General features: G+C 36.3%; 2 protein-coding genes across 2 annotated transcripts; both read left to right on the top strand.

The window, feature by feature from the left end:
* Positions 1 to 357: 357 nt before the first annotated feature.
* On the top strand, positions 358 to 1,506 carry LOC121790731. The gene is made up of 4 exons (XM_042188872.1): positions 358 to 610; positions 701 to 822; positions 877 to 1,125; positions 1,168 to 1,506. The coding sequence occupies exons 1-4, from the start codon at positions 358 to 360 to the stop codon at positions 1,504 to 1,506; spliced, it is 963 nt and encodes a 320-aa protein (XP_042044806.1).
* Positions 1,507 to 6,397: 4,891 nt separating this feature from the next.
* On the top strand, positions 6,398 to 8,389 carry LOC121790730 (tyrosine decarboxylase-like). Its single transcript, XM_042188871.1, has one exon. It carries the CDS (start codon positions 6,492 to 6,494, stop codon positions 8,016 to 8,018), a length of 1,527 nt encoding a protein of 508 aa, XP_042044805.1. The 5' UTR covers positions 6,398 to 6,491; the 3' UTR covers positions 8,019 to 8,389.
* Positions 8,390 to 11,324: the final 2,935 nt, after the last annotated feature.

Below are 11,324 nucleotides of genomic sequence, written 5' to 3'. Positions count from 1 at the left end.
AGATGGGCTGATGGGAACCAAAATCCACCTCCTCAATCGCAGAATACAAATCCACCTGAAGGGCAATCTAATTGGCCTAACAAGAATCAGGAGGGGCAGAATTACCAGCAGAACTGGGTCAACAGGAATCAGAACCAACCCTCAAGCAACTATGTTCCACCCCATTAGAGGAACTACCAGGGCAATAATTTGAACCCCCAGCCAATTACCAAGGAAACCAGGGACTGCATGCCCATTACAATTCAAACCAGGGGCAGCAGAGGAATTTCAACCCGAACCAGGGATCAAATTCGAGTCAGCCATACCCCAAACACCCAAGGAGATCTACTCAATTCACAGCAACATTTTCAAAGCAAGATGCAGGCCAATAATGACCTAGTCCGTAAGTTGCAAGACACTCAGCAAGAACAGAAGGCCGCAATGGATATGCTAGCCAAACAGATGTCTCATATTGCCACCTCGTTGAATGAGATGCGTGGAAACGAAGGAAGAATCCCTGCCTCGGTGAAACCACCGGACAGAGCAAACATCAGTCAAATCACCTTAAGATCGGGAAGGGAGTACAAAGGGCCAACGATGAAGATTGATGATCAAGAACTGACTGTGATGAGTAAGGAGACAAAGGACACGGTTCAGTAGAAGGGAAACGCCGAAATAGGGGAAATCAGAACAGGGGATGATCCGACCTTCTTGAACCCAGGAACTAAAGTGGAAAATGAAGAAGTGAGGAGAGAATCTGGAGAGTTTTTCAAGGGAGACTCCAGCAAGACAGTTAAGCCGTTTCCCTATCGTGGGGAAGCCAGAAAAAGGAAGGATGATCAAGTGGATTTCATGGAAATTTTCGGCAAACTGGAAATCAATCTACCATTTTTATAGGCTCTGAAATTACCTCTCTTCAGTAAGTTTATCAAGGAATTCATTGCGGGTAAGACCAAGTCAGATGGGAAAATCGTGATCGGAGAGAATATTTCAGCAGTGATACAGAAGAGGAGGCTGTCATCAAAGAGAACCGACCCAAGTATGTTTGCTTTACCTATTTCAATTGGTAACGTGAAAATTGAGCATGCAATGTGTGACCTGGGTGCGTCAATAAATGTTTTACCTCTTTCGCTTTCCAAGAAATTGGTATGAGTAAGGTTAGTTGATACGAAGGTAGTGATCCAATAGGCTGATAGGTCATGCATAAGCCCAGAATGTATGTTAGAAAATGTGATAGTTAAGGTGCATGATTTCCTATATCCTGTTGATTTCCATGTGATTAAAATGAGTGAACATGAGTCTGCTGAGTCCAGAAGAGTGCTTTTAGGTAGACCATTCCTACGCACAACTAAGACTATAATTGATGTTTTCGATGGAAGAATTTGTTTGGACTACCATGGGGAGAAATTCACTTTTAACATTGATGAGGCTTTGAAAAAACCTTTAGATGTGGAAAATCTTCATGCCGTGGATATTATTAACCCCTTGGTCCAGGAATATCTTGAGACTAAACTCATGCAGGAATAGATTGACGATTCAGAGTTGAGTCACTCAATTGATAAAGAAGTAGCAGGATAGTGTGAGGCAATGAACACTCAAGAATTGACAGATGAGGAGTTAGCAGAAGCAATCGTGGAGTTTTGTAAGAATCCGAAATCTGCCAGGTCAAGGGGATCTGCCAATTTGGATAGTGTGGAGAAACTGCCAGACCGAGAGGATTTGGCTATCAAGGAGATGGAAGAGAATCCACTGCCCCAGGAAGACAGTCCACCGAAGAAGGAGTTGAAGACACTTCCACCAGGTCTGAAGTATGCCTATTTGGAGGAGCAAGAAACATTCCCTGTTATTATCAACAACAACTTGACCCAGGAGCAGGAGGGTGAATGATTGGAAGTGCTCATAAGGAACAATAAACCTATAGGGTGGACTCTATCACACCTGGTAGGTATCATTCCTTAACCTAATTCTTCCATCATTCTCGGAGATTGAAGCAAGGCAAGAGAAGCATGAAGACTTCAAGATTCAACTTTGGGTTTTGTTTGTTTATTTAATGTCTCATACTTTAATTATTGTTTTAGTTCATCTGTCTATGGATTACTAAACAATAGAATTTTGAGGTTTGATAGTAGCTATTCGGGTTATGAATTTTTCAGGTCATAAATTTTTAACCCTAATCCTAACCCGTCGAGTTTCGGGCTAACCCATCAGGCTATTCGGGCCTAAAACTTTCGAAAATACTCTCTTGTATCAAAATTTTACTCTATAAGATGATTTTAAATTTTAGATATATTTTTATTATTAGTTTTAGAATCATATAAAATCCTCAAATTTTCATATTTTTTTCAATAATAGTTGGAGAGAAGCATTTCATCTCGATCAAGTACAACATAAACAAAGCTAAATCAAAATTAAATCAATTAATTTGAATTAAAGCTTGTGTTCGTGTCATTATTTTTGGTATTGTTCATAATTAATTCTTTATAAAAATTTAAAATCATACCTTACATGAATCATTATTAAAATGATAAATATATTGAGATTTTGAAGAGTTAGTTCTTAATTTTGTCTTTATTGGCTTTGGTGGTGGTAAGACAGTAGTGACAGATGATGGGACGATGGAATAATGAGTCGAGGTGGAACTTGAAAGTTGTTAGTATGGGATTGGGTGGAAAAGTGTAGAATGAAGATTGAAGAAGACTAATTGTGTCACATGAAATTTAAAAATACAAAAAACCCCTAAAACTTAATATTTTAATTAAAAGTTGCAACCCGTCGGGCCAACCCATTTAGCCCGTTTTGTATTCGGTTTACAAAATTACGGCCCTAACCCACTACTTTTACCGGGCTATTCGGGCCGACCCACGGATTTCGAGTTTGATTGACACCCCTATCTATAATTATGCAAATCAATTAAGGATTAATATCTACAATCCTGAAAACAAATGTAATTGGAAATCAAATTTGTTATAAGTGATTTAGGTTAAGAAATTGAATTTTGATTATTTTTGCATAGTATTATTAATAAAATCTATGATTATCTTTAATATATACAAATATAAAATAACATGCATCTATTAATAAATTAATTTAAGAGAGATGAATATGAAGAAATAATATCCATTCTTCTTAGCCATATGCATATATACACATAAGGAAATAAGGCATAATACATATGTATACATATTACATACATATAAACAACTAATCAATCACTATATTGACGAAACTATTTTTGATAAAAAAAATCATTAACAACTAATCTCTATAATTATATAATCAAAGTAATGAATTGTAAGATACACTATTTTTAAAAGGAAAAAAATAGTAAACAATTAATCTTTATAATTATGAAATCAAATTTGATACTATAAGTTTTTATTTAGATAGATTAATTGAATTCATCTAATAATAAATAAAATAATAGAATATTTATATATAATATGCCAAATATATATATATATATATATATATAGAGTTGTGATCATATGATAACCCCTAAATCACGTAATAACCCTATAACCAAATCTGAACCACACATATTTTCTAATCTTGTGGTTGAGATTCAAACTTAGATTTACTTCATAAAAAAAGCGCGGGGGTAAATATGTCATTTCCCTCATTTAATTTCTGAATTTCGCCAAATATCACGTAAAATGATAAAATGATATATGTCAGGTTTATTGCATAGAATGATAGTTTTGCCGGATAGAATGATACTCTGAGTTGATAAAATGATAATATGTCATTTCCCTCATTTAATTTCTGAATTTCACCAAATATCACGTAAAATGATAAAATGATATATGTTAGGTTTATTGCATAGAATGATAGTTTTGCCGGATAGAATAATACTCTGAGTTGATAAAATGATACTTTTTGACTGACTGATAAAATGATATATGTTAGGTTTATTGCATAGAATGATAGTTTTGCCGGATAGAATGATACTCTGAGTTGATAAAATGATATTTTTGACTGACTGATAAAATGATAAAATGATATATGTTAGGTTTATTGCATAGAATGATAGTTTTGCCGGATAGAATGATAGTCTGAGTTGATAAAATGATATTTTTGACTGACTGATAACTAAGAACTGCATTTAGTACAATCTTGAAATACCAACTAATTGTTTCTTTGGTCCATATAAAATTTGTTTTCATCATACGATTTTTTAATGATGTGCTAGAATGTAAAAAAAATAACAACTTGCTCATCACCGGTTACTTTACTAATAGATAAGGCTTTTCAAGAATGATATTGAATACAAAACCCATCTCAATATTGAACGTAGAGCAAAAGAATTCCAAAAATTGGCAAAATTCTTTTCAGCATATGTACACTAATGAATGGTGCCATATCAGAGATTAAGTACCGAGAGGCGAGAGCAAGAATATAAAGCGTGATAACGAAGATAAATACAATAAATTTGTACATAATTGAATATATATGATCAAATTTCAATAGGCTGTGTGCTGGCCGGCTTCTGGGTTGGGTTTTTGGGGATTTTCATTTATCAAAATATGAGACTTATTTTCTAAAGACTAAACGCCAAATGTGGTCTTAAACATATAGATATTTTACTAATTTGGTCCATAATATTATCTTTTAAATTATTTCGTCTCTCACAAATGAAAACGGGTCAGATTTAGTCCTTTTTGGACGGCACCGTTTAAATTTAACAGTCAACGATTGTTTACGAATTTTGACTGGATTAAGAGTTTATATTAGAATTTATATATTTTTTCAAAAAATATTCTAATTTAATTCAAAAAAACAAATTAAAAAGAAAAGCTTGTCTTTTATAAACACGTCGCCAACCCAAGTTCTAATTTTACATTCTTTTTCTTTCTCATTCATCTTCTTCCTCGATTCATGTAGAGGAGAGGAACCCTAGTTCTTGCAAGAACCACAAGTCTCTGCAGTAACCAAACATCGTCAACCATGGACCGTTGGAACTACAGCAAAGGGACCGGTGAGCGTGGCGGCAACATGGCCTCCGATTCCGGTACGAATTTTGCCATTGCAAGAATCGGGTCTCACTCTGAATCGTCAACACCCATGGGAAACCTACAATGGGGAAGCTATACTTTGTTTGTGAGAGAAAAGATTGTCGTTTTTTCAAGTGGTGTGAGCCAATCGACGAAGACGACGTCGTGACTTCTTCAATGTCACTGTCGGAGACCAAATATGAGAGTTTTAGTTTGATTTTGTGCAAAGTGAGAGAGAGGGGGGGGGGGAGGGGAGAGGGCGACGATTCTTAATTTTAGGTTTTGTTGTATTTTTTGTTTGATATTGTTTTGTTAAAATCATTCAGTTTTAAATTATTCTTGACAAAATTATGTTTTAATTAGACATAATTAGTAACTTAATCCAGTCAAAATCGACTAAACAATCATTGACTGTTAAATTTAAACGGTGCCGCTCAAAAAGGATAAAATCCGGCCCGTTTTCATTTTTGAGGGACGAAATAATTCAAAAGATAATATTTTGGACCAAATTCATAAAATCACCGTATGTTTATAACCGAAAATGTACTTTAGTCTTTTCTAAACAATCCTTTTATAATCAACAGGAATGATAATATGCATCACAACTGAACAACCTTTTATAATCAACATGAATGATAATATGCATCACAACTGAACAGCCTAATCAATAGCAAAGTTCAAACTTTTTACGGATAATTCCTGTTTTTTAACAAAATAAAACCTTATCAATAGAGATAAATTGAAAAATCTAGGAAGAAGAGAACTTATAGGTGTAAAATATGAAGAAGAGAACTTGTAGGTGTGAGATATTGAGAAGAGAGATTCGAGTAAAAATTAGGAATATATTTTTATTAATTTTTTTTCTGTATATTTTAAAATAATCAAATCAGGGAAATAGAATAACAACTTTGGAGTGAGAAATCAGAATGCTTTAATATCCAATAACATTCCCTTATTTTAGGATTCATATTACTTTTCTTGTTTTTTTATTATTGAATCAAACTTTGAATTTTAAAAATCCAGGAATTAGATTACTTTGGTTGGTAGAATCCTGACAGACAAACTCAACCTGAAAATCAAAAAATGGATTACATTTTATTTCTACTAAATTGATGATTAATTATTAATTTATATTATCAATTTTAATCATCTCGATTTTAGCTCTATTATCTTAAAAAAAATGACACCACTAACATACATATAGTCTGATCAACAAACGTTTAACCACGTACGTCTTCCATTAAAAAACCACAAACCACATCATCCAATTACAATATATTCCTTATATGGAATCACAAAAACAAAGGTTGTTCGAAACAAAAGGCCACGCATACAATACCATCTTCACAACCCCCTATTAAATCGCCAACGAATCCTATTTATTAACTCTTCTTCTTCCCAAACTAAAATTACGAAAGTAAAATAAAACCAACTCTTCTTCTGAAAAAAACAAGAAGAAGAAAAAAAACTAAAAAAAAACGTGCCTTCTAACCTATCCCGGGCCTTATAGTTTATCCAATCATGGGCAGCCTAAACACCCAAGAGCCCGAAACCGGCTTCCCTACTTCAATCAAACCATTTGAGCCCGAAGAGTTCCGAAGGCACGCTCATTTAGTCATCGATTTCATCGTCGATTACTACAAAAACATCGAAAATTACCCGGTCCGGAGCCAGGTCGAGCCCGGTTATCTCTGGAAACGCGTCCCGGATTCCGCCCCCAACGGGCCTGAGCCCATGGAGGACATCCTCCGCGACGTGCGCAACGACATTGTCCCGGGCCTTACACATTGGCAAAGCCCGAACTTCTTCGGCTACTTCCCTAGCAACATGAGCACGGCCGGATTCCTCGGTGAGATGCTCTGCACCGCCTTCAACACCCCGGGATTCAACTGGATCACCTCCCCTGCCTCCACAGAGCTCGAGAACATCGTGATGGATTGGATCGGGAAAATGCTGCAGCTTCCTCATGAGTTTTTATTTTCCGGCGGCGGCGGCGGTGTGATTCAGGGGACGACTTGCGAGGCGATCCTCTGCACTGTCGTGGCGGCCCGGGATAGGATGTTGCAGAAAATCGGGCTGGAGAATATCACGAAATTGGTCGTTTACGCCTCCGATCAGACGCATTCGGCCTTCCAGAAGGCCTCCCAGATCGCGGGGATCCGGCGTGAGAATTTCCGAGCCGTCGGGACGACGGCCCGAAACGCGTTTTCTATGACGCCGGACGGGCTTCGGGCCGCGATTGAGGCCGACGTTAAGGCCGGGCTCGTTCCCCTGTTTTTGTGCCCGACCGTGGGGACCACGTCGTCCACCGCCGTGGACCCGCTCGGCCCATTGTGTGACGTGGCAAAGGAGTACGGGATGTGGGTCCACGTCGACGCGGCCTATGCTGGGAGCGCGTGCATATGCCCGGAGTTCCGGCACTTCCTCGACGGCGTCGAAAAGACGGACTCTTTTAGTTTCAACCCTCATAAATGGTTCTTCACCACAATGGACTCGTGTTGCCTCTGGGTGAAGGACCCGGGTTCGCTCAACGACGCACTGTCAACGAATCCTGAGTACTTGAAAAATAAGGCATCGGAGTTGAAGTGCGTCGTTGATTACAAAGACTGGCAAATTTGCCTGAATCGTAGGTTCCGGTCGCTCAAGCTCTGGCTCGTGCTCCGGACCTACGGGGTGGCGAATATGCAGAATTTCCTTCGCCGCCACGTAGGCATGGCGAAGGAATTCGAGTGCTTTGTGAGGAAGGATACGAGATTCGAGGTGGTGGTGCCTAGAAACTTCTCCACTATCGTTTTCCGCGTTTCTCCCGTGGGGACCTATCCTGACTCGACACGTGTCTTTGGGGACCAGGGGGCGAATGAGCTGACCGCGAAGCTGCTGGAGTCGGTCAACGAGTCCGGGAAGGTGTTCATGACGCATGCCGTGGTCGGGGGCGTGTATGTGATCCGGGTCGCGGTCGGGGCGACCCTGACCGAGGACCGGCATGTGAACCTAGCGTGGGATGTGGTGCAAGAACACGCGAGTCAGATGCTCTTGACGCTGACGTGAAAGTGATCGAGTTGTACTCATTAACTAGGGTTTGTTGTTGTTGAATTTAATTTTTTATTTGTGTTTTCTTGAGATGCAGGGAACTACAAATATGGTTTCTCTATTGCAAATCGTGTTGTATCTTTTCTTCTGAATATGTTGTGGGATTTTGGAGTGTTTAATTTTGTCCATTTTCATGGTCAAATAAAACCTCATTTTGTGAAAGGGTACATTGATATATGTTTTGGTGTACGTTGTATTTTTGTAGTATTTCGCATTGTATTATGTTAGAATTCCATATGATACAAACCTTGGTTTTCAGTGACATATTTGTATTACATTATCCAACTTAACTTCAAGATATAGTTTATAGCTATACATAATATTTTGACTGTGACTTGGTACAAATTTTAAGTAATATAAAATAAAGTGATTGGAAAAGAATTAGTTATGTGTAGGTGTTATTTTTATATTTCCCCATTCCCTAGGTAAAAAAAATTAGTTAAATGTAGGTGTTACTTTTATATTTTCTCTATTTCAAGGTAATTGAGACATTTATTTTGGACACAAAATTTAAGAAATTGATATATTAAATATTAAAGTGGAGAGAGTCTAATAAGAGAAACAATTAAATAAGAGAGATAAAGACAGAGTAAAATATGATAAATGATTAAGTTTTTGTCAAAAAATGAAATAATTAAACTCTACGGCAATCCAAAAAAAATATGACTCAACTATCATGGAATGGAGTTTGTGAAAAGTGAATATAATAATTTATAGTGGACTGCGAGTATACTTATTTATTAAATTGTGAGACCAATTTACATTGATAAAAAGTAAGTGATACATCAAATTGTGGACATTCTATGACGACAATAAAAATATTAGCTCGTGATGGAGGGATCAGTAACACATAGTACAACATTTTTACCCAATTTTCCTCATCTCATTTGGTTTGTTACGTACCACTTAACAACATCGTTTATTAATAAAGTTTAATTTGATGATTGGAATAATTGAGAATAGTTGTAACTACATAAAACAATAATTTCCCCCATTTTTTCACCTTTGTATGGATAATACTCCCTTCGTTCCATTTTAGGAGTCTCAGTCACTTTTTTGTACCCATTTTTAAAAAAATGATAATGAATTGTTAAAGTGGAAAAATGGTAAAGTAAGAGAAAGAATAATGTAGAGAAGACTCTTCTCAATATTATTCTTTCTTTTATTTTACCATTTCTCAACTTTAAGTATTTTACCATTTCTTTTATTGAGATATTTCCCCAAAGGCCTCATATCAGGGGCAGATCTACATATAAGGTTGGTGGGGCATTTGCCCCTCCTCAAAAGTTTATACTAATGGTATTTTTTTCCAATTTTGAAAATTTATTTTATATTCCCTTTTAAATGCCCCTTCTCTTTACTACAAAATATGTTTATAAATATATTTTTCCCCCTCCTTACGTCAAATCCTGGCACCGCCCCTTCCTCATACTAACTGAGTAGGATTGCACTTATATGTTGCTTGCACATTTTCTAACTCTTTGGTGTGAGATGATTTGACCCCAACAGTTATTGTTGCATCGCCAATTAACCAAAATTCTATAAACATACTAACATATCGGGATGTCAATCGGGCCAGTCCAGCGGGTTTTCGATCAACTCTACACAGGTTGCGGATTAATCATGTACATGCTTATTGGGTTATGATTTTACCGGCTTAAAAATTCTTATCTCTAACCCTAAACGTTTAGGTTTTGGGATAGCTGGCTAAACAGGTTGCTTCCAATAAAATTAAAGTATAATAAATCCAATAAATAATTATGAAAAATAGTCATATTTATTAGAATGAAAAATATTTAATTATAATAATTTTGAGATGTATGATTAAGCTCAAATATAATTAAATATTAATTTCGGATTTTTATAAATAAAATAAATTATAAACAAATTTTTGAGAAATTTTAAAGCCTGTTTTTTAATTCAAAATATTTCTTATAGCGAATTTGAATTTTCTAATTTTTAATCTTTATCTTTTTTTTCCTATGACACTTCCATTTGCGTTCCCTGATTTTAGTTGGGACACCAAAAATGATGACACTTTTTGTTGTGTATCTGTGTATGTACTCCTTTCGTTCCACTGCAAGTGATTGATATTATTTTTTTATTGTCCCACTACAAGTGATCAAATTTTATTTTAATCTCTCGTTTTTTAATTTTTTCACTTTTTTACTTTGTTCTTTTTCATACTTTATACTATCCATTTAACTCTTACTTTTCAAAGTCTAGTGCCAAAAATATTTATCACTAAAGGCATTCACAGTGGTGGCCTTAAATCCGGAGCCCATCTCAGAGCCTATGTCTATATCTTCATGTCACGTCAGCAGCTCATCCCAAAGCCTATCTTCGTGCAATGAGAGCCCATCCCACAGCCTATCTCATTTCCACATCATCACTATTTTATATATTTCACTTTTAATTGTTGGTGTGAAATAAAATGATATAAAATAACAAGAAAAATAAATTAAAGACAACTCAATAAAAAAATAAATATCATTAAAAAACATCATACATTTAAAAACAATACATAAAAAAAAAACAAACTAAAAACAATGATAAAAACATTGTGACTAGAGAGAAGTAAAATGTAAAGTGAAATAAAATGAAGTGCGATGAATGTGAATAATTGGTGGGAATGTGGTATATACAGAGAATAAAAAATGAATAAAAAAAGAAAATCATCGCGGCTGCTAGATCAGCTTCGGAGCGGAGGCGATGTAGAATGGTGATCGCTCCCCCCACCACAATGGGGGCCGATGATGGGCGATGGGGTGACCGATCGCTCAGCGGTGACGATTGGCCACCAAGTGAATGCTTTAATAATGGGAACGAAGAGAAATTCTTAATAACACATCCTCTTATAATGGCTCTGATGCCACTGTAAGGTTATACCGGCTCACAAATTACAACGTAATGCAAGATTACAACAGATCTAACTACTTCTTGTATCAAGCTGCCTCTGATCTTGAAGATATATCCCTGAAACACTTAGCACACATATCAAAAGAGTTCACAAGTAATACAAGTGTTATCAGAAAGAAGACACGAGAAGAAAACAAGAAAATCAATGAAGATATCAAATAGCCTCAGGTTGCACTAGGTACAACTGCACAAGCCTATTTTATCCGACCTTCTAATCTCTTGTTCACCGATTGATTTTCCTCTCAAGGAGAAACAATAGCAGATGACAGATCTACTTCACCATGTCCACAGAAACCCTAGATCCAGCAACCACCTCTATGTAGAAACACCCAAGGATCAAAGCCA

Source organism: Salvia splendens, unplaced genomic scaffold, assembly GCF_004379255.2.
Source record: "Salvia splendens isolate huo1 unplaced genomic scaffold, SspV2 ctg60, whole genome shotgun sequence".
In the NCBI taxonomy this organism is placed as follows: Eukaryota; Viridiplantae; Streptophyta; class Magnoliopsida; order Lamiales; family Lamiaceae; genus Salvia; species Salvia splendens.
The sequence above is the reverse complement of the archived record's forward strand: the minus strand, read 5'-3'. Positions and strand labels throughout refer to the sequence as shown.

What these genes read in the sequence shown, in the direction of transcription:
- LOC121790730 (XM_042188871.1), top strand. Translation starts at nt 6,492, where the DNA reads ATGGGCAGCCTAAACACCCAAGAGCCCGAAACCGGCTTCCCTACTTCA.
- LOC121790731 (XM_042188872.1), top strand. Translation starts at nt 358, where the DNA reads ATGCAGGCCAATAATGACCTAGTCCGTAAGTTGCAAGACACTCAGCAA. An exon ending in TCAAGAACTGACTGTGATGA is followed by an intron (nt 611 to 700) that starts GTAAGGAGACAA and finishes TCTTGAACCCAG; the next exon opens with GAACTAAAGTGGAAAATGAA. An exon ending in GAAAAAGGAAGGATGATCAA is followed by an intron (nt 823 to 876) that starts GTGGATTTCATG and finishes CCATTTTTATAG; the next exon opens with GCTCTGAAATTACCTCTCTT.